Raw genomic sequence first — 25,062 nt, 5'->3', positions numbered from 1 at the left:
TTGTGGAATTTTTGAGGTTAGAATTGACTTGCAAAGTGACCGTAATCTAGGTTTACTTGTAATATAGCAGATGGAGGACATGGATCATAATTGAACTGTTAGACAGTGAAGTAGGTCACTAAGGACAGACGATGGAAAACATACAGAGATGGTACTATTCAGAAGAACTGTTAAACTTTGTGTCTAAGTCCAATATAATGACAAGATCTGCATAGTGAGCACTATGTAGAGAAGAACGACTAACTAAGAGTTGTGTCAGATTCTCTACCAGCACTCGGTCAACTCAAGGTAGCTCATTAGGTAAGGGCACTTGACATTTAATCGAGAGAGGCATTAGTTCGAGTCCTAATCTGGAAAATGTAATTTTTCTTTGGAACCTACTCTAATAGACTAAGAGCATGCCTCCATGGCACAGAAAGACAACACTTCTCTAAGCATACGATCAATAAGCATTTTACGGAACCTAGTGAGCATGCTCATTCCATGCACCTAGTGAGCTCATTGGTACCATAAGATGCTCATTGAGAATATGCTTTCATATTAGGGTACGGTACCCAAAAGCAGTATCTTGTTCTGTTAGGGTTAGTAATAGTAAAGTTCCGAACATGGATAGTGCCATTTTTGCTATAAAATTGAGCTGTAATTTTTCAAACCATGTATAGCCAAAATCATCCATGTCTACCTCCCATAAGAGTCCCTTTAGTCATCAATCTCTCCTTCCTTAAAAATCGAAGACAATCGAGTATCAGTAAACAAATTTAAAGCGACACCCGAAAAGAGATATGATATCAAGTGCGTTCGACCGAAAAATTTATTCTCTTAAAGTGTGTCAAAAAAGAAAAGTGGAACAAGACCCCTCAAGGTAATGAAATGTGATGGAAATTCTTTTTTTTGTTCCATCTCTCATCATCATCATCAGCATCATCTTTATTCTTGTCAAGTTTGATGTTTTTGAATATATTTTGTGTCTCTTTTTTGTTAAAAAGTAAGCAATGTGTGTGTGATTTCCCATTTCTCATTCCGCTTGCCGACTTTTTTTTAGTCTCGAACTTTTATTTTGTTTTTGTCATCGCATCCCGTTCTGTCGTATATTTTCTTTTCATAATAAGAATTTACTGCATGAACCCTGAAAAATGGAAATAAATTAAGTGAACCATGATACATGTGTTTCAATTTTTTTTCTGTTCTCCTTTACTGTGTCGTATGCCTCCTTCTTATGTCTGACGATATCAATGGTGAAGTGGTGATATAATCAACAATATTTCTTATATAGTATAGGACAGGGGTGGGCAACCTTTGTGACGTGGCTCACGTTGGTTGTGAGCCTTGACCGAAACCGCACACAACATCCTGTTCATTGCGTTTCCATACATTTTGGGTATACTTTACTACGTATAGTATAGGACAGAGGTGAGCAACCTGTGTGACGCGGTACATCTTGGTGGTAGACATCGACCGAAACCGTAAACAACATCCTGTTCATGGCATTTCCATACATTTTGGGTATACAACATAGTGTGCCGCGTCACAAAAGTTACCACCCCTATTCCTACATATACGCAATTTTTGCTTATATGCCTGCTTTCATAATACTTTTATTAATACACTTTCTAAGATATAGAATATAAATGTTCCTAAGACATCCTCATAGATGGTTATGTGCTTCATATGTGCTTATAAAGTTTCATTTTTTCTCTCTGCCTTTGAAAAATTATTTCAGCTTCACTTCTAAATGCTCATCATATAACTTTTTATAGCTTCTAACATTTTCACTTCTACTCAATCCTTGTTCTTATTCGCATAAAGCCTTCATGCTGCAGTTCTTGGAATGAAGCTATGTTAAAGCGGATTGGGTGGTGGGATTGACCTTGGGAAATTTTCTGGGATTGTCTTTAAGAATTTTTGATTAAGTTCATGATTTTTGGGGATGTTTTTAAGGAAATTTGGTAAAAAAAATAACAGAAAAATTAGATTTGAAAAATAACGGACTTTAGATATTCAAATTTGAAGAATAACGGTCAAAACCCGAGTGGCACAGTGCGACAAACTATATATTATGCTGTAAAATGGTCAGAAATCCGCCGACAAGTCGCTGTCAGGGCAACATCGCGTGCATCTAATCATATGTGCTGTGTCCTAGTAAGCAAGCTGTGCTGTCACGGAACATTAATAATTTCGACACTCCTTAGCTCCATCAGTCCAATTTCATGCCATCAGCCTCAACAACAAAGCTTCAAAAGTATCAACCCACATCATCGAACCAGCCGCAGCCCAATTAGCTCCACAAAGTCTCCAAAATAAGCGCTCAAATCCCAGTAGTATCAATTGTACATCATCCCATCTCCCATCACAATCCTCAGCCATGTCATTCACAATGTTATTTTTCGTCTACTACTTACTGATGCTACTGATGGCTTCCATTTCTACTGCCACTGATGCTATGATGTTGAATTAATTTTATCTGTTGTTTAAGAGTCTTTAAGATTGTATGTGTAAGTGGATAGATGGGGAAGGAGAATGAGAAATTTATAAATTGACGAAAAGCAAGAACAAGAAGTGATGGAAGAGGAGAAACATCAAGCAAAACTGTAATGGAATTATGGGGCAATCTTAAAGCTGACTGTATTTTTGGGTTTTAAAGCTTCCGGAGTACGAGAAAACAGCATTTTGCTGTTGGCAGTGATCGATAATCGGAGTAAAATTTTATAGCATAAAATGTTGAATGTAGGATTTTAAATGATTTGTGTAGATGCATTGAGGCGAAAAGATTTAATGTTTTCCTAACATTATAGATTCAATATTTCATTCCTACAACATTCTATTCACATCCATTTATGAATCAAAAATGTGAGTAAGCTTTTGTAAGAAATTCGTGGAAAAAGTTTGTACGATGGAAGCTGTTTGTACAAGTTGTGGCGTTACGGAGCTTACGTCACATATGAGGTTTAACTTTTGTAAATAAACATTGATGAATCCTGTGAATATTTCCGAGAATTTTGGTAATTTTTCACAGACATAGCTGAAAACTTTAATAATCTCTTCCGGATCGGCATGAAAATTTTGAATTTTCCTTTCCAGAACACAAACAAAACAACCAAAACTCTTTATCAAAACAATTCATGATTTTAAGATTACTTCCGCAAATTTCTTAGAGAAGTAATTTCCAATTACCCAAAGGCCATTTACAATAGCTTAAACACTTGCCAAAATATTTACCAAACATTACTTTCCAAAAGAAATATGAAATATTGATTAATTGAAAACAACTTATTAACCCCATCGACCCAAGGTTACCATCAATCATTATTTTTAGATTGGTTCTGATGGAAACTTGAACCTTTGTTAATTATTGGCTTTTTTCTGCTTCGTCTAAATGGATTTATATCTCATGCTTTAATAAAATCTGTAGATTTTGTTGTTAGGAAAAGGTAGATAAATTCTTATTGATGGTGAAACTAATTAAAAACCTCTTTTGATGCTGTAGTATTAAATGGAATCCAATTATTCAAACATCAAATGCCTTTAAAGAGATTAGCTTTATTGTGTTATGAATATTCTCTTAAAGACTCAATGTTTTATTAATTTAATGGCTGTCTGTGCAGTTATCCTTTCATTGAGATGAATTGTTGAGCTTGATGGTCATTTAAGAATATACATTTTTATATTCACACCGTTTTCACGTGTGAATGTATTGAATTTGTTCAGATTGAAAAACCAGTTTTTTGGATTTTTCAGCAAAACTAAGCACAATGGCAGGTTATGTTCTATGGCAAAAAGTTTGTGCCTGGAATTCCTCACCATAATCAAAAAACAGATTTGAAATTGGTTGAGGCATTGCTGAGAAAATCGAAAAATTCGCTTTCTGTAAACAAGCAAGTTAATGTACACGATAACTCAAAAACGCGACATCGTAGAAACTTCTGGTTTTTTGCATTTGATCGGTGTTATACCAAGGAAGAACTGATTAGATTTTGGGCATGGCAGGAACAGCCGTTGCTTCTAAAAAAGCAAAAAACTTTTTTCATACAAAAATTCAAAATCAATGGTTATTATGATTTTTTGAAACATTTAACATTGTATGAAAAGTATCAAACATTTGCCAAGCGAAGCTTGGCCTACCCGCTGGAGCTTGATCCCTCAAACATTTGCCAAGCGAAGCTTGGCTACCCGCTGGAGCTTGATCCCTCAAACATTTGCCAAGCGAAGCTTGGCCTACCCGCTGGAGCCTGATCCCTCAAACATTTGCCAAGCGAAGCTTGGCCTACCCGCTGGAGCCTGATCCCTCAAACATTTGCCAAGCGAAGCTTGGCCTACCCGCTGGAGCTTGATCCCTCAAACATTTGCCAAGCGAAGCTTGGCCTACCCGCTGGAGCTTGATCCCTCAAACATTTGCCAATCGAAGCTTGGTCTACCCGCTGGAGCTTGATCCCTCAAACATGTGCCAAGCGAAGCTTGGCCTACCCGCGAGACTTTTTATGTAACGGTGTGAATATATCCGCATTGGGTTTCTACCCGATACACTAGTTTAAATAACATTTAAAAATGCTTGTACACAAGCCCATCGGATGCAGATATGGAACTCTTATCGTCCTCCAAATAGTGAGGAAAATCTCAAATATTCAAGTTTTTGGAGCTATTTATGCAAGGCTATACTTGCAGTCCTATGATAACCATTAGCATTGCACATCAAAATCTAGTAAGAATCGAACCTGCATGCTTATAATGGGATATCTCTCAATTTCTGGTCGATATGGCACTCAATTTCCGTTGATACAAATTTGAATAGTCCAAGTCGGTTAATTGATCTAAAATCCGACACAAGGTCGACGTGACTCTGACATGGTGTTAGATTTGTACTGAATTTGGCCTTAAGTAAGAGTCACACCAGCTTGGGATCAAATTTTTGATCGATTTCCAGATTTGTGCTATCTCTTAAATTGGCAAATTCGACTGAATATATCGCAACATCTCAGATTCTAGCTTGACATGACACCATAGACCCTTTTTTGTAGCTCCTGAACAGCACAACGTGTTTGCTAGGTCACTGCTACATTGCCGTATCAGCTACATGACGCAAAGTTGCCTTGACCAAATGAGGTACCACGACAGCTGATTTTGACTCAATTTATGGGTAAAAATGCGGATCGTCGCAAGAAGAACTCAAGGTTCTCACAGTAATTTTCCAACCACTTTCCATACAAATTACATGAAACATTCATAAATTCCTTCATATTTTCCAATAAAAGTCAATTATAACAGCTTTTAAAAAATCAAAGCAACAACAAACAAAGAACCGCAATCATCTTAACGACATTTCTTCCAAACATGTCCATCTCATCCATTATTCATTAAATCACCCCTCATCCTTTAAGATTATCGATCAAAAAAATCTGAGCACGCAAAAAAAGCCAATGAATTGCAATGACACTTGACTTTGACATGCTGACAGTAATTATATTGTCAAATTAATTCATCCATATCATGAACTTTTGTTCATTGTGTATTCATGTATGAAATATTCATGCAATATTATAAGTGCCACTCAGCATTTGCCAAATAAAAAAAAAAAGCAGTTAGAAAGGCCACTAGGGAGATGATATGATCTTTAATATGGATGAAGCTCTTCAGGGGTTTTCTCATATAACTCATGTCTTATCATGCTGTGCAATGACGGAGGTAAGGAAGAAGAAAATTTTTTCAATTAAAGTTTTGCAAAAGTTGGAGTCTCTAAAGCGGGTATAATTGAAAATTAAATTTAATTATATGTTGCGTATAACAGCTTTAATGTTGATGGAAACAATAAGAACAGCCACAGATAGTAAAAAGTTTCATTTTTCATACACATACGAGCAGCATATGAGGAATGACTGTGGAATAAAATTATTCAAAAAACATTCAATTATTCCGCTTATTATGCTGAAAATCCCACTTTAATATGATTTATAAAAATTTTTTTTCTCTTCTAGCTAAGCACATCCTTCTCTCGCAGGCAAGCACACACAAAAAAAAAGAAGGAAGACATGGAGCAATGGTAATAATGCGTAACGATATACAGCACAATAAAATGATATTCAACGAGGGTGGAAAATTGGATAAATACATAAATACAATATATATCGTCTATTGTTCATTGTATTACTACTTATAAGCTGTTACTGCCTTCTATGCTGTCTCCTTAAGTGATTTAGTCAAGTCGAGTGGAAAAATTCAATTTCTGATCTACTTAGCAATTAAAATTTGTTTCTGTCTTTTTTGTTTTGTAGAGCGGAATTTGTTTTGGATTTGTTTGGATGCTTTTTGGAGATTTTTTTTTGGGTCCTGCTGTGGTGGGTATGCTTTTTTGAGAATTTGGGCTTTTAGCAATTTGAATTGCAATTTAGAAGGAAATTTGATGTTAGAATTGTAAGTAAGAAGGTTTTATCTAAATTTCATGTAAAGAACTAATAAGAAGTATTGTATTGAATCACACTGTTAAGAAGCACAATGTAGAGGATCCGGTCTTTAGCTGCAACCAGCTTTATGCGACTTCTGAGGGAGGCCCTGGATCACAATTGATCTGGACGGCCATCTAAGTAAGTAAGGATTTGGTATCGGAGATTGGCAGTCGGGGTAAACCATGGATTTGCTATTGATTTCTACTACAAGTTAAGCAAATACATAAGTTTTAAGACATAAATCCTTATAGAAAAATTTTATGTTCCATAAAAACTCTTTTCAAACAATTTTGAGCTAAGCTTCTGATTATCAGTTTTGTCTAGTCCTTTCCATAAAGCAAGCATATTCCGTTAATTCTTAGTTATGCTTGTGTGAGAACGACATTGATAGTATTGCAAGTTCGAATTATAATTTCCAGCTACTGCATTATTAAAGTTTGAGTTAAGGCTGTTAATAGAGACAGTGTAGAACTTGGTATTGGCAAATGACAGTTAGCAATAGAGCCAGTTTAAGACATCAGCTGAGGATATGGATCACAGCTGCCATATAAGGCCAGCGAAATAAGTAAGGAAGTAATACTGAAACCCAGAGTTGCAAAACAGGTGCCCGTGACATGCGAAAACTGTACAAATACTTGATAGTTTGTATGGTTTTGTAGGAAAAAGCAGGCACCTGTTTTGCAACTCTGCTAGAACCTCATGGCCCCGAACAATCTCACACCCCTCGTGCCATATTCCTCAAAAAAAGTCAAATGCCAACTCAACTCTAGTCTTATTGTTTTCTAATTTGACTATCATTCTCCATCTTGACAACATTGACTTTTGGTTCTTGTTTTTAAATAGGCTTAAATATTTACGATACAATTTTATTTTTCCCATCCAGCAGACACAAAAACCCATACACTTGACATTGCGATGAATGGAACTTCCCTCCTTTTATGGAGAATATACTGTCAGATTAAAAGGGATTTTTCCCCATTATTTAATGTGTATTCATCTTTTTTTGAGGAATATAAAACAGAGAATAATTTTCAATAGCAAAAAGACATTAAATAAAATTCAGAGCCAAAATTGATAATGTCAAGATGAACATCATCAGAACTCAAAAAGAATCATAAAATTTTATCGCTCAAAAATCTCTTATTTTTGGCATTGTTCCCTATTTTTGCGTATTTACTTCTTTTTCTCTGTTTTGACAATGAGGAGAGACATGATAACAGGATATGCTGTGCCTGCAATAAATGAAAATACTAATGACAATGATATCAGCACAAGAGACGAAGCTTTTAGGCTGTAAGCAGCTTTGGGCTTTCTGGACAGTTTTGAATTGAATGGAAATGGATTAAAGGCTTTATATTTTATGAAAAAGTTTTATTTTCGGTACAAATTAAGTATGTTGGGGTAAATTTAATGGAAAATATATTAAGGTCAATTAAACTTGAAAAAGGATATCTGGGTTAATTTTATTGCTTATTTTACTGAGAATTTTTTCTTCATTTTTCAAGTTTGTATGTCATGGTCTATAATTATGTCTTTTTTATTTTTCAAAGAAACCCGAAAACCATGTGGTATAAAGGCTCAGATCTATCTGCGGATGCATCTGAAAATCGTACAAATTTCACAATTTTCGCAATTTTTTTAGTAGAAAGAAGCTTAAGTCTTGCAAAAGGACCAAAATTCTGACTTCAGACCAACTTGATTATAGCTTAATTCCGAATATCATCGATTAGACATGTGCCCAGAATAGCACTGGCCGGAAGCCGGATTGTCAGTCTTTTCTACGCCGCGTGTCTTCCCAGAAAAGAAACAAAATTTTGAATTTTAAATAAAATTAAATTATCTTGCAAATCTATGCATACAATGTGTAGGATAATGCGTCAAAGATTAAGATACCAAACGTATTTGTGTGGTTGTCTACAATCCCTGAAGGCATACGGAGGAGAAAATGAAAATCAAAAAAATGTCTGAGCGTGATTGGAATGTGGGTTTGGATTTCATCAAATTTGGATTGTTGAATGAATAATTATGTCAGTTTTAGTCCTAGCTTTCTGGCTTTTCTACGCCATGTGTCTCACAAATCTTAGAGCACAATGTAATCGCTAGGTTCCACCAGGCCACCATCTCACCGGTAAATCGTAAAAGTGATAAACACTGGTGTTATGGTCAATTTTAACGCAAAAAGTAATGTTGTCACACTGACAGGAAGAAATTTGGCTCAAATTTGGAATAGGAACTCGAAATTTACCAGTTTGAAACCTACGATTTAAGGAAATTTTAGACAAAATGGTAAGGAATGTGCAGTATAATGCAAAGTTTTCCCGAGTGCAACAGGCTACAATTAGTAAACCTACAATAACTTGATATAAAATACGAAATTTTTAAGTGGACATAAGCCCTAACTAAATGCAGCCTTATCTGTCTTTCAGGATTAATATTTAACTATTATCGACTCCTTACTGACTGAGCAACGATGCATAAGTACTGCTAATCAGAAATTATCTTAAGACACGCCCAGTTTTTAACGAGCTCTAAATACGGCAATGGGTCCTCGTGCGCCTTCCCCAAGAAAGTTAGTAAGTAACTATCATCGATTTCCATCTAATCTTACATCCAACAAAAGATAATGCAGACATACTTCAGATCTCAATAAAAGATCACAAATATTCCCATAAAAATTCATCTCTTGATTTATTTCCAACTTTTTCAGAACTCAATCTGCGACTTTTATTGCCAGTAGTAAATATTTTTGAGATTCACTTCCAATAACATTGTAAGTTAATTATCATTTCCTCCGCATTCTTGTCACTAAAAGTAAATAAAAACTCAAAATGTCAACAAAAAAAGTATTTTACAGCTTCAATTTTCGCGAACAAATATAAAAATTTTGTTTTTATCGTCAATCGTCCTTGAAGCCACTGAAATTTTTATTGTAAATCTTGAAAATGAAAAATTCTTGTCGGTTCCAATCAATCATACAATAAAAGAATCTTAACCAGCAGCAATATTTTCTCATTTTTTTTGGTTCAACAATATAAATGCGGCATAGTGTTCATAAAATAGAAATAAAAAAAGGCAGAAGCCTGCACAACATGATGCTGATGTTGATTAAAGTGAAATGAACAAAAAAAAAAACAATTTATGACCTTAAAAGGCTTGAAGAATTGTCGACAGCAATAAAAAATAAAAATGAGATAAACTTCCTTCTTTTTTTTTGTGTGTGCACTCATTGTGCCTTCATTTTAACAAATTGCTATGTCTTTTTTTACTATTCTACATTTTAGTGATGATTAATCATCACTTTTTTTTATATCTATTAATTGCTAATTCTTTATGGTTCACCGCTGTTATCTGTGCCTATTTACAAATTTGTTTTTATTGCTATGTAGGAATGAGTTGAATGTTTGTAGGTTAGGGATTGTGATTTTTTTGTTGAAAAATTTCTATATTTTTGAATTTTTTATGAAGAGATTAGTGGGGTATTTAGGGGTGGAGGCATCAAAGAGGGATGTTTACCAAAATCTTCATGACTCAATTTTGCGAATTTATTTCCAAATTTTAAGGAGTTTTCGAAAAAAAAATCTCAGTGGCTTCCCTAAATGCTTGCAATCCATACTAAATAATCAAGACCGTCCCCCTCATAAAAGCTCTTGCTACTTCCTTGGAGTATTTTTACCATTACGGATCTTCTGACTAAAGCGTAGCCAGAAAGGGATTTTAAGAGGTTATCGATAAAACACCACTGTACATTTGCACACTGTTCATTAGCTCACTGACATTTTCCCAATCGTACATGTACCAGTGGACTAATGTAATAGTGGGCGTATATACCAGTGAGAAACGTCAGTGGTTTAATGTACCAGTAGGAAAATGTCAGTGGGTTAATGTCCTTCATTCGTTTTATGAGATCCATCCCTTTATGGTTCTTCCCTTTATGAGAATGTTAGAAAATTAAGTAACGGTAGAAATAACATTTTAGACCCCCTCCCTCCCACGTTAAGCTTTGTAGCAAAATTACACCTCATACCCCCTAAATGACACGTTATTTTAAAATTAGAAAACTGCTCTTTAAAAACTGGTTCTAGCTACATCTCTACCCAGAATTTGTACAAACTAGGTGACAAAACCAGCAACAGAGTCAGATGGAAAGCCTTCTGTTGTAACCTAAGCTCCACATAAGAACATGGTTGCAATAAGTAGTAGCAAAGTACACCCCTACCCCCTGATTCCTCCCCTAAACTCCCAAATTCTAACAAAATACTAAATCCAAATTCATAACATATAAACTTATTAAATTATGAGCTTTTTAGTGCGACAACAAATTTATAGAGCACAAAGAGCAAAAGCTTGCCAAAAAATTAGGGAATCGGAAAAAAAAACTGTTCGTGTTGTCACAGTTGGTTAGTTCCATTGAATATGCTTGCAATTGAATGTATTTTGACATTTCACTGCTTTTAAGCTGTCTAGTAGACAATTTCTGTTCATTTACTGAATTAAAAAATAAAAGCTTGAATATGCTGTGAATGTTGGAACTATTTAAACTTTTTTTGGATGGATGATTTCCCCCAGCGGTCATATCAGGAATAAATTGTGGCATGTTTTGATGGTTAACATAAAGCTTTTTTTGAGTTGAAGCTTTAAAAATATAAAATTTCCAGCTATCAAGCTTAATTATGAAAGTTTTGTTATATATTGTCAGGTTACATGAATTTTCCAATGTGATTTTCTATGGACAGGAAACAATGTGATTTTATGTAAGTTAATAAATAGTTTAGATTCATGTGTCATTATCACAAAAGGTTTTGTTTCCTAGAATTTAGTAATAGGAGTTGGTCATACAAGGACATTTACACATTCAGACTTTGATAGACTTTGATATCATTGTTTCAATGACGTTAGAATGTTACCTAGGATTCTAATTATATAAAAACTTTTGATAGTGCTTCTCATTGACTCATGTATTTCAGGAGTTTTCAAACTTTTTAGCATTTTACATACTAAGTCAGCAGTAAAAATACGCAACACATTAAATCGCTTCATAACAGGCAATAAGCATGCTCTCGAGAGCTTGCTTTATGGAAATATACCCGTTAAGCATGCTCATGAGCGTTACTCTCAAAAAGTTCTATCTTTGAGAGCACGCTTTTTACTTGCTAGAGTAAATTGGAATTTGAAACGAATTTTTCTGGAATTTGTTAGAAAAACAGTTCAAAAATGGTTCTAAATTGCTTGACAATGATCGTCAAAGACGACCTCATGATTGATTCAAAGATACTTGCTTTGGAAAGATAATAAAATAAAGAATCAGCCAGAAATAATTCAGCGTTTGAAGGAGATCTTCATGATGCGATCGAAGGCTAGGAGCACAATCACAAAAATTTCGGGATGGAGGCCTCACTCGGGAATCATCCCCTGAGTATTCAAATAACGCTATTGCTTACGATTTCTAAATTCTGAATCTTCCCTAATGTGTAATAATCATTAAAACACAATTACATCCCAAACTACTTCATTTCCATTAAGCTCATAAATGCTCATTTACCTTACATCATATTATCAACTAGATGTAATATTAATTTATATTAGGAATGATGCATTTTATACTCATTAATCAAGAAACACTTCATTAGTTTCATACAACTGATTAAAATTTATCTCTGCATTAAAAGGAAAGCCAAGTTATCACATCCACAAGCCAACTCTTTAATAAAAGACTCATAAGACACAAGCATATAAAATATGAGACTTGATGACCATAATTTATATCCATCTCAAAAGTAGATGTCAGGATAGTGGAATAACAATGATAATCATAGAATGTCAGATAGAAAAAAATTTGTCAATTCAATGATCAAAGTCAGCACTTTTCTGTTCATTTATTTTTATTTCTAGTCGTCTTCTCATCATTATTCAGACTGTCCAGTTTTTATGATTGCATACAGCACAAAAAAAAAATGTTGAGATTGACTTGCTAAATGAAAAAAATATTGCGATAACTGAGTAGATTGCACATCTGGCATGAGAAATAATTGAACTCAATATGGTTTGAATGAGGAAAAGCAGTAAGCATGTTTTACATGAAAATTTAGTGGGTGGTAGTGCTGAAATGGTTTCAATCTGTTATGCAACAATAAACAATTATTGCAGCATCAAGCAGCAAAAGACGGAAGCAATGTACTTTATTTTATTGTAGCCAGCATGAATGCGGATTTGAAAATTGTGGCATTTTTAGATCGTCGATATATTATTTATTCTTGTTGGGTTTATGAGTGGTGTATTGGATAGTTGAAGTAGCTTTACAGCCACAAAATATGGCAATTGTTCAATTTATTTCAAGCCATTGTATTGACCACATCCACATGTATTTATGGACACAAATATTTATATATCAAAAAAATAAATATGAAAAGAGGAAGTTTATGAGAAATTTTTGATGGGAGGTTCTGTTGATGGCTTTTAAGTTTGAAAGCGCATTGATTGTAGTTTGATGTGCTTGATGAGTTGAATGTTGTAAGGAGGAACAAAACAGGGATCTATTAGCTATATAGAGAGGTTGACATTGTAAAATGCCGTAGATTGCACAAATTATGAGCCATTATAGCCCCATCTGAATTAGGCCATGGATCACAATTGATCTGTAAGGCCAGCAATGTAAGGTCATTTTGAACGGGATGGAATAAAGTTTCAAAATTCAAAGTTTAGATTACTAACAACTTCATTAATGACATTTTAAACATAAGTAAGTTCCTATTGAGCAGTGCTTCCAAAACTATACTTCGTGATATACTAAACAGGAGCGTACTTAGGGAGTATGGGTTTGTGGGTCAACTCGCTCCTTCCAATCTCAAAGGAACACTATTATAGAGCACCAAATACTAATCTGCTACGCAACCAAATTTTCCCAGCAAAATTCCTGTTTCCTTCAACATCAAGTCACCCTCCAATAGCATAAGAATATAGCATAAGAATCCAGACACAAGAATACATCTTCAAAATACCTAAATCCACAATATAATTCAATATTCAACTATCGATTCAACATTCCCATAAATTTAAAGCTCCCAAAAATCAAGAAATCACATAAAAGGACTCAGATGTCATCCCCAAAAGTCTCATTTGTCAGCCAACCCAAAAACATAGTTTCTCATGATTGATTTGTTCACCAGGAAATAAATTTGAATATACAATAAAAAATTGATGACAGGCAGTCAGATGAATAGACAAATGATCGACATTCAAATTGTGACACATTTATTTTTTGTGGGATAAAAGTGTGTCATATAAAGTAAAAATTGTTCCTCCGGGACATTTGTGGCTATGACCAAAAAAAATAATATTTTTTATCACCAACATCAAATTCATCCCATGTGAAATGTGGCACATTGTAATAAAGATGCTCGATAGTTGAACATCCCTAGTCGCCTCTCTTTTTTTATTGTTTTCAGATCAATTTTAGTGACAATTTATATGAAAAAAAGGAGTGAGACAATGATGATAACAATAGCAATGAATTTTGATTTTTGGGCATGTCCAAAAATATGAGACGATTATCCCCATCATGCCGGGGTCATACATTTATGTCAAATAAAAATATATAAAAAATGATATGATAATAATAAAAGAAACAGCAACAATGAGGCACGAGTTAAAGTATCAAGCATAAATATTTTTGGGGCAAGACAAAATTGATAAATTTTTATGTCTGATTTATTTGATGACTTTTTTTGATGCATTTCAGAATGAGGGTAAGTTAGGGTTCATGTAATTTATGCCAAACAGCATGACCAAGTTTTTTTGGGTACGAATCTTAAATTTTCCATAAAACTTCTAAATCTCTTTAAATCTTTCCGACATTTAACCTTCTTTTCACGGAAACGCCTTTTTTATGGTAAAAAAATCAAAACCGACTCATAAAAAATCATAAGCCAGCATAAAGTCGAGTAAAACATTCCCCTTATAAATGTTATCGCATCACACATATCCACATCCATAAAAAAACATAAATAAATGTCGCATAATTTCCACATTGTTGTTAATCAATTTAATGAAAATTTATGGTTTTCAATTTGCTCATTTGTCATCAGATGCTCTCTTTTCCTCGTCACTGCCTCCTCCTCCCTTCATATTCGCGAGCTTTAAATAATTTTCTCATGCATGTAAATTTAACATACCGCATAGCAATAGGAATAAAACATATTGATGCAAAATTGTCTGACGTAGTAAATTTTTACAGCTCTAAGAATTGTTTACGTGCTTGTTTGCGTAATGTTTATTCTTTCGAATGTAATGAAAGCACTTCATTAAGGTTTTACTGTTAATTTTTTGGAGGATTTTTGATTAAATTGCGTTTCACTCAGGTGGGTGAATTTGGGGTTCACTTATGAGCTGTTGTCATAGAGAATATCTTAATTTGTAGATTGAGACTTATGAGTAATGTTTGATGGAAATAAAGTGATGAAAAGATGAAGTTGAATGATTGTTTTTAGGTGGAAATATTGAACAATGTTTGAACATTGCTTCAATGTTTTAAATATTGCTGTGGAAATCAAAGCAAAACACTCAATATAATTGATTGAAAGATTGGCTCTCTGCTGGGAGTTGAACCAAAATTCTCACAAAAGATAGGATTTTATGGAGATAGCTGACTTGTTGTGAACATTACTCTCAAACTGACAGATTAGCTATATAAATGACCAGAGCTCGAAATCGAATGGAATATTGTATGAAGTCGATTCGTATTAATTCAATTTTGACATACAAAAACCGAATCGACGTCAAGCTCTGTGAATGACTCGTGTTCTGACCTCAGTTTCCATTCTACTGCATCAGACACCACACCCGGAAACAATGAAACAATAAATTGCTTTGAACAATTAAAGTTGAGTTTTTAAGTGTTTATGCTATCCTGCACCATAGTACAGGAAATTTAAGTCACAAAACGGAAATCTGAAACCGCATTTAAAATGAGGTAAAGAGATTTAGTTCAGAACTTGACTTGGATTACGTAACAAAGTCAACTCGATTACATACTACCACAGCAAGCAAAAAACTTGCCCTCAAAAGTAGAGTAAGCTAAAAGCAACGCTCTTGAGAATGTTTATCTCCTTTAAATATTTAAGGTGAGCGAGCTCTCGAGAAGATGCTGTTAGGGTAGGGTGGCCAGAGGATTTTCGCAAAAAATCGGGACACATTTGAAAAAAAAATCGGGACATTTTGAGGCTTTGTCGGGACACAGCAGCAAGAGTGAAAAGTACATCAGCGTTCCGGTTAAAATACAGCAGATGGCCGACCTATGTTAGGGTTAAATTCGAGACGACTTCGAGCTCTAGGATTTAAAATTGAAGATGTATTAGGATACCAATTAATAATTTTATGAAAAAAACTTAAGTTTCAATTTGAATAAGTATAGAAAGTCAATATTATTTTAAGGTTTTAAGATTTTGAGCTTTTTGCCTGAAGAGTTTTTGATTTGACAAATTAGTATCATTTAAACTTATGCTCTATGCAAAGTTACAAGATAAAAGTTTATAGTTCAATTTATGTATAACACATAATAAAATAAAAAATATTTGACAATTTATGCAACTTTGTCAACAGTCAAAGGTAGATAGTTCAAGCAAGCATCAACAATAGAAATTAAATCCACAAAATTCGTCTTAAAATTTTGATGTCTAAACTTTGCATTTTTTGCTCCCAGGCAGGATATGCAATAACAATATGAAAGGCAATAACATATGAGAATGTAAAATGAGTAACTAAATACACAAGACATTGTTGTTCATTGTATGTACAATAATAATACACAAAGTTGTTTGTTTGTTGATTTATATGAATAAATTAATTTAATTATTTTGAAATTGAAGTTCATATTTTAATAATATTAAGAGCTTTTGTGTTTTTAGGAGAATACGAAGAACTAATGTTTACTGCCACGTGTATTGTGTATTGTGGATTGTCTGAGGATGTTTGGGAGTTTAAATTGCTTTTAAATTGTTTTAGATTTAAAATCGTAGCAAATTTATGAATAGTATTGAAATTTGACTTGATAATGAGTTGTTGACTTGGAGAAGCAGGCAAGATTTTTGAACTTCCGGGTGGATACTCGCAAGGTCACAAAAGTTTCTGTGTGTCACACAATCTTCAAGTTCTCAATCTGATCTTTGGGTCTTTCACCCAAAAATTGACTATTTACACCATCACCCCTCCATAACCCAATCTTAATCCCCTATCCTTAAGAGTACTTCGTAATGACACCTGGAAGTTTTGGTTCATATGCCAAAATTCAGCTCATTCCGTCTGATGATGCTGTTTTTATCCATAATTGTGACGCAAAACTCATTCAAATTTCATATAAAGCACCATTTCTCGTTGCCATTTCGACATCCAGATATGAAATGTCCATCAACATCGACTTGTTATACAATTAATACATCTTTCCAAGAATCACTCATTTTCAAATTCCCCACGTCGAGTAATAAAATTTTTAAAAAATCGTTTTTCAATCGACTCACCTGTAATGCCTGAGGCCACATGCACTTTTCTGCTGCTTTTATTTCAATTTCCGTTCCAGATGTAATAACATTCGCATCACTTTGTGTATTTTCTGTGGTATCAGGACATAATCCAGCACCATTGATGCCATATTTACCATATTGTACGAATTCTATGGAAATTGTGGTACCGCGTGGGCAACTTAATTGCAAATATTCATGATCACAGCCTGCGCGCTGATATGTTCGTAATGTTCCGGACAGTAATGCTGAAATGAGAGAAAAAAGGGGATTTTTTTAGTTTTGAATAATGTGAAGTGGCTTTTGTTGATTTATGGTTCACTAATGACAGGATTTGGAGTTTTGGGAGAGGATTTAAGGATGAACTTTTGTGAAGATTGCAGAATTTTTTTGATTAATTTTGAAATTTTTCCAAATTTTGAATTTTTTCCAAATTTTCAAATTTTTCCAAATTTTCAATTTTTTCCAAATTTTCAATTTTTTCCAAATTTTCAATTTTTTCAAATTTTTAAATTTTTCCAAATTTTTAAATTTTTCCAAATTTTCGAATTTTTTCCAAATTTTCAATTTTTTCCAAATTTTCAATTTTTTCCAAATTTGATCAATTTCACCAAAATTTTCAATTTTTTTTCAAATTTTCAATTTTTTTTAAATTTTCAATTTTTTTTAAATTTTCAATTTTTTTTAAATTTTCAATTTTTTTTAAATTTTCAATTTTTTTTAAATTTTGAATTTTTTTTAAATTTTGAATTTTTTTTAAATTTTCAATTTTTTTTTAATTTTCAATTTTTTCCAAATTTGCAAATTTTTATTTTGAATTTTTCAATGCCAACTTTGATCAAAAATATCAAAAATAAGATTTGACAGCCATAATTAGGCACTTCCATAACTTCCAACATCCAATAATTGATTCACACCATCAACATCACCAATAAGGCACCAATTTTAACGCCAATCAAAGGAAGTGATTGAATGATTTTAAAGCAAAAACTTTTATTTCAATTTCCGATCAGATATCCCTTTCAGTGCCAGTGCCTCAACACAAAACTTTTGTGAAAAAACGTAAACATAATAACATCAATCATCCAACAAAAATGTTTCAAAGTTCCTTTCTTGTCCTTTTTTCTCTTCCTTTGTTCTCATTGTACGTGCGGAGTGAGTCTGACCCTCGTCAAAAAATGAGAAGCAGAGCAAGGGAAGGAAAAAGGAAGTTTTTAAGTAAGAGAAAGAAAAGAGGTAAAGTATGATGTCAAAAATTATATTTCTCGATCCTAAATCATATTCAAACAAGAAATGATTTTTGGAGAAGGATGTAAAGCAGTAAAAGTTTGTTACTTCTTTTTTCGAGGAATAAAAATCGGATGTGGATTATTTTTGAGAATAAACACAGGAGATTTGATTACTTTTTTGAGTTAAATTTAGGTATATGTGGCATATGATAAGCCAGGAATGAATGTGCACGTTTGGTTAAGATGAAATGCTGCACGAAGGAGTTTTCCTGGAACACATTTTTCCGCCATTTTCGTTGTTCTGAGAAAATGCCTGATGACTTTTCAAATGGAAAAATGTAAGCTTAAAGACATTAAAGCCATGATCTGAGTCATTGCGCTCGAATTTATGATTTTTCTTGAGTTCATGATGAGTTGAACTCAATTGATCATGCTTAATTTTGTTTCTATATTCATCAGAGCTCGAAGTCGAGTCGAGTCTAGTCATATTGACTTTATCAATGGAACTCTGGACACGTCTAAAGCCCAAACTCAATTAAGGACTCTATTTTGTTGCTATGCCCACCTCAGACTTTTTAGTGGAGTCGCCTCCACTTGATATTGACTTCATCAGAGTTGGCAGGTGTTTCAAAGTCCACAGCTCTGGACTTCAAATGTGTCGAATTCAAGCTCTGATATTCATGAGCATATTTCATGACTTTTTAGTTGATTCATACACTTTAGTGCTAAAATAACTGATTTTGTGGCAATTCAAGTCAGTGATGGACAACCTGTGTGCCGCGGCGCATTTGAATGCCATCAAAAAATTTAGGAAATGCCATGATACGTATGCATTATGCGATTTCGGTCGAGACTTACCACCAAAGTGTACCGCGAAAAATAGCAGGTTGTTCACCACTGATTTAAGCTCTCAAAACATCAACTCAATCAGCCCTTGATCACCTTCCCACCACTTTCAAAGCCCAAAACCTTGTTTCCCTCAAAATCACTTCTAATCTTCGATTCATGTAAGAATAATCGACAAGATTGTCATTTCTCTAAGTGAATTTCAATGAAAAGCTCTACTTTTACTTGACACTATCGCAAGCTCACTTTCATTGTTAACAATTCCATTGTGGTGTTCAACTATAAAAATAAATATTTTTCAAATCTATAAAATGATTGATTGGTGTTATTTCTGTATGCTGTCGATTTCTTACTTTCTGATATCTTTTTGTGCTGCATATCTTTGATTTTGAGATGATGTTTGAAGCTTTATCGAGAAAAGCATTAGTGATTTGAAGAATTGTGAATAAAAATGGAAAAGGAAGTTTTGATCCTTCTTGGATACGCTCATGTTTGTAAGTTTGGTTTGATTTTTCAAGCTATACTTCAAGCTCTTAACTTATTTCTTAATCGTGCGTTACTCAGAGGTAGAATCTCACCTTATTTACTTCCTTGGCGAAGGCGCACGGGGGCTCATTGCCATAATGTCTAGTTAATAATTAGTCTTAAGGACGATTTATGATCTGTTTCGGAACTTAACTTTTGTGCATTTGTCTACCGTAGTCTAAGTTGATGATTGCGAGTGGACTAATTTAACATGAAATTCTAGCATTTATAATTAGAACTCAAACAGAATTCGACATACTTGCAATGCAATTTTCGGAACTTTCCTGAGAATGTGTCACTTGTCGACCGTAGGTCTAATTGATAATTATTTCAAGTTGACCGCTCGAGTCTTTTTATTTCTAAAAAGCACAAATTTGTGAATTGTAGGATTCAAACCGACCAGTAGAATTCTAAACGATTATTATCACATCAAATTTGAGCTAAGAGCCTTGCCAATTACCCAAAAGAGTAGATATTGATGAGTTCTTGATACCGTCAATTTTGCATAACTTTAAACTCATATATCCATCAAACCATTGAATTTTTAAAAGCTTTTTACAAGCTTTTTCATGTCAAATGACAAAAGAACCAATTTACGCTCAAGCATTTCAATTTATTTCTTGTATTCTTGAAGTTAATTGATTTTAAATCTTGGATTGATTTTCATCACGTAAAATTTGCGGGTTCTGGAAAATCATGAAAGCTTACCACAGAGACAACTAACAGCTTATGTAGATTCATTTGCTTTGATCTCTTAAAAGTTATTTATAAGCATTGTTGCATTTATCAACCAAATGTATGGCCTCATGGCTTCAAAATGCATGTAAATGTAAATGACGCATTTCAATGAGTTAATGACAGGTTAATGGTGATGATAAAATACATCAAATTATTTATAGCTACACATTTTTATATCAATTAATTTTTCTGATTGCACATTTGTTGAATCTCTTTTGATCATATTGACGTTGCCTTGGCAAAAAGACTGTTTTGTGTCGATGAAAAAAATCTCATTAATAATTTTACAGATCAAATAATGAATCGAATTTTACAGAATAAATGGAAATAAAAGCTTTTGATTCAATTTTTGAAGAAATTTTTAATTAACATTTTTTAAAAAAAAAATTCATTAATTGAAACTTTTATAATATTTAATTAATAAATTTGACTGTTCCCACTATGAAATCATCAATTGATGTTCTTCAAGTAACGATCCTCAATTAAAATTTTTCTAATTCACCAAGGTAGCAGAGTGAATGACTTGATCCGATAAATTTGAAATTCTTCAAAAAATACTTTTCGAAATTTTTATTATTAGAATATCAAAATTGAGCCCCTTGTTCATATGCAACAAAGTTTCTCGAGCATCACAAGCATGTAGGTGGAATGGAATTAGTTAGGAAGAAAATTTTGAATATTTTGTTAATTAAAATTTTTGCGTAGTAAATTGAAATTCATCTTTGTAGTTGTTAATGCTTAATTAAATTGTATGCAATAATTAACAGTGGGCATAGCGTGGGTGCACCTTGATATTTAAAGATCAGAGACTTTTTTATGACACCTTATGTACAATATTGAACAAAAATATCAATGTCTGTGACATTTTGACTAGAAAATATGACATAGAAGTGGGTGGACATTCATAATTAGATATTATGAAGTTTTAGGTTTGAATGACATAGAGGCTATCACTGTATATAGCTAGAATGAAGCACAAAGGTCCTATTTTATTACAGGGTGTATAGGTAGGGCCAAAATTTTACATTTTTTTAGGTGGATACGAATGTTAATTCTAGTAAGTTGAAGAATTTTGTCAAACGAGGATAGGGGATGATGTTGCAATATCCAAGAGCCTCAACTAGGACCTTTCTGGATGAAAAGAGATCTCGAGGTAGACCAAAGAGCTCATGGGATTGCTATGTGAGCAACGATGCAAAAAGTGGTGGGAATTAGAAACTGGTAGAAGTTATCTAAAGGCAGATCCAGATTTTGACAAATTTTAAATCCGGCAATGGGCTCCCGAGCGCCTTCGCCAAGGAAGTAAGAAACTAGGTAAGTCCAAGAGCCTAACGTGTCCGCTAGAGCATCGCTAGATCACCGTTTTATTGGTAAGACGGAAAGTTGCCCATGGCTGATTTTGGACGATCTATACTCCAAGTTCGCTGCATTGTCAAAAATTAATTGTGAAATTTTCAGAACTTTGAAAGATGATGTTCATATGACCTGTAATTGCTTCAATTAAGAAACTGAGGCTCTTCTTCGATAGCTGCACAACATCCACTTGTTTGGTAGAATCAATAATAGTCAGGACGATAACAACTTTATTTCCTGAAATCAGAGCTCGAAGTCGATATGGTTGAAGTCGACTCGACTTCGAGCTCTGCCTGAATGTTGCTTTTTTAACCAACGCACATTCATGGTAAAAATGTTGTAAATTCCCAGATTTTACAATTAATTTCAATCTTGATTACCCTAATCTTGCCAATTCCTCATCACTTGTTCAAACAAGATATAAATAAAGCTCTGCAGCACACAATGTGTTGATCAAATATAAGCCTCAGATGGAAGAAAAGCAAAATTTTTAAGATGAATGTTTGTGAATGTCATGATGATGCAGATGAAACCATGACAATGCTGTAAAGGTTATTTCTTCAAATTTTTAAAGGTGAGCAACACAAAAAATCTGACAAGGTTGAATGATGAAAAGTGAGAACGAAGAGAAGCTTTGATGTAGAATGTGACAGATTATAGGAAGGAATGTGATATGGAATTTTTTCATAGATTGAGACTGATTTTGCTAGAATTTCTTCGAAGGTTGTTATGGGCAATGTGACCTTGAATATGGACATTGATTGTGATTGGTTGGATATGGATTTAATTTGAGGTAAATGTTGTTTTGTCATTTTCACTTGAATGATTTCTGCTGAATATAGACTTGGATGGAAATATTGAGTCATGTGTCGATACGACATGAATCTATATAGTTCCAGAACTTGAAGTATAGTTCATGTCAAATCCTCTGGAACATTCTAAACACATTGTAGTGATGAAATGTGAATCCGGCCTTACTTCAAGATGTCAAAAATTCAATAAAAAATGTTGCACATTCCAGGCACTGTACATTAAACTTTTTCCCATTCATAATTCCATACAACGTCATTTTTACTGAAATTCCTTTCATGCATTCATCAAAACAGCCATAAATACCTATCTGATATAACGTGCTGTAAGCTTACATTCCACGAGACTGTTTTTTCACTTCCTTCATCAATAACACATCATCAAAAATCATTCTTATGCAATTCTGATGTTTGCTACTTCCCTTCCTCACCCTATAACTTGATGATGTATAATAGTTATTAGTTTGAGGTATAAAGTAGTTTTCCATCCATTCTTGTGCAATAATAATCTTCAAAGTCATCGTTACATCGTGCAATAATATGAAAAGTTTTTTGTTCCTTTTTTATGCATGAATATTGAAAACTTGAGCATCATAAATTGCGCAAAAAAGGAATGAATGGAAATTATATGACATGAAAATATGTGTGTGTGTGTGTGTAAGTTAGTAAGAAGTAATATAACGAATATTGAGGTTGTCAAAAAAGTTGAGAAAGATCTAAATTGAAAATGAACTAGCATGTTTCATTCAGATTTGTAGAAAAATATTGTTTTTGTAAGAATGTCTGATATTATTGAAAAGGGTAGGCATGCAAAGAAATATTTTGATGAAAAGGAACTAGTTTTTATTTGATAGATTTGATACTGGGGGATTTTTTATAGATTTTTTCGTATTGCGTCAATGAGTTTTTTTTTGTGAAGGCCATTGAGCTTGGATTACGTCAATTCTCAATGATTGTTACACAAAAATGTTGAACTATTAGAACTTAAAGATCTTCCAAATCACACGAGCATATGCTCAACGAGTATCCTTTTTTGTCTATTAGGTATTATGGAGCTCTAACATAAGAGCATATGCACAATTAGCATCTTACGGTACTAATGAGCATGCTTACTAGGTACTTAAGATGCTGTACATTAAGTAATTAAGTAATGTTCAGCATCTTACGGTACTAATGAGCATGCTTACTATGTACTGTAATACGCTAACTGTGCATATGCTCGTATATTAGGGCTTCATAATTACCAAACCAACAAAAAAGGATCCGACATATGACATATAACTCTTTCATTGGTATGCAATGGCTATCAGTTATTCTGTCCAAAGCTAAGCTATCCTGGACAGACTATGAGCATGGACTAGAATATGTTTAGGGTGAGGACGATCATTTGATTAATTATGCTCATGTGCTTTATAGGGCAAATATACCACTTTTAGGTACCGTAGAGTGCCAAGAAAGTTTATTCATTGTCTTTTATTGAGGACGATCATTTAGGCAAGTATGCTCAATTTCTGTTAGGGTAATCGGAGGAGTAGTTCATGCTGTCAAATGAAGCTTTGTGCTTCAATATGTGAACTTTTCAATCAAGGAATTCAAAAGAACATGGAAGTAATTTTTGCTTCAAAATTTCAATTAATTCTACAAATATTCTAGGCGTTTTGCAGGACATTATATAATCAATTTGAGATTCTTAGAAAACAAATTATCCCTTAGATAAAGCCATCAAAATCCCCAAAAAGGAAGGAACGAAAAAATAAATTCAACCATAAAAGCTGACGAAAGGAAATTAAATTTTCATTAAAATGCAAGTGACGTATAAAGTGTGAAACATAAAGAGGGGTCATAAAGTGCCACATAATAGCTATACTAAAAATAAAAAGACACATAATTACATAGATGTGCTCATATAACTCCAATAAATTGTTATGAAAGAATAAGAAGCAGCAAAAAGTGAAAAATCATAAAGCCAAAATGATCACAAACTTTTCTTTTATCATCACTAAAATAACACGCGAACAAAAGAAAGTCGAGTGAAATAAAAATGGAAAAATAAACAAATAAATTTTAAACTTTATGGCTCAAAAATGTGTTTAATGTGTATATGAATAAGCGTGAGTTGATGCTGTAAAGGAACAAAAAAAATTTTTTTTGTCATTTTTTCTCTTGTTCGTGACGCGTTTTATAGGAAAAACTTTATTTTATTGTCTTTTGTTTGAGCTATTTTTAGCTTACATTGTTTCCGTGATATTTAAAGAGGAATTTAAGGTGAATTATGGCTTTGAATTTTTTCGCTGACGATGCAATATGTAGGAATTTTGAATGTGAGAAGCTAAAGAGTATTGTCCTTTTATGATATGTTTGACACTTGACTTTTGTCATGACTCATGATGGGATTAGAAGTTTAAGGATGATCATTTTAAATGTTTTTGAGTGCAAAATTAATTATTTTCAGATTATTCTATGAAGATATGTCTAAGCAAGTATGGTCTAATATGGTCTAGTGTATCGAGTCATACTCGAGAGCGCTCGACTGACACCAAGCGGCGGACGGCATTTTTCGACATCAGGGCAAATTCATGTATTCCTATTAAGTTTTCTAGCAATCACGTTGTATTGTTAT

General features: G+C 33.5%; 1 protein-coding gene across 1 annotated transcript in view; it reads right to left on the bottom strand.

Moving 5' to 3' along the window:
* LOC139090187 (protein eva-1-like) overlaps positions 1-25,062 on the bottom strand; it is a 157,895-nt gene that overhangs the window by 86,072 nt on the left and 46,761 nt on the right. The window contains exon 2 of the mRNA XM_070639922.1: positions 16,943-17,190. Coding sequence (XP_070496023.1) covers positions 16,943-17,190 — 248 coding nt within the window. The remainder of the gene's footprint in view (positions 1-16,942; positions 17,191-25,062) is intronic.

This window comes from Chironomus tepperi, unplaced genomic scaffold, assembly GCF_022539635.2.
Source record: "Chironomus tepperi strain 1889 unplaced genomic scaffold, CSIRO-AGI_Ctep_v1 contig_217, whole genome shotgun sequence".
Lineage (NCBI taxonomy): Eukaryota > Metazoa > Arthropoda > Insecta > Diptera > Chironomidae > Chironomus > Chironomus tepperi.
This window is presented reverse-complemented; position numbering and strand designations above follow the sequence as displayed.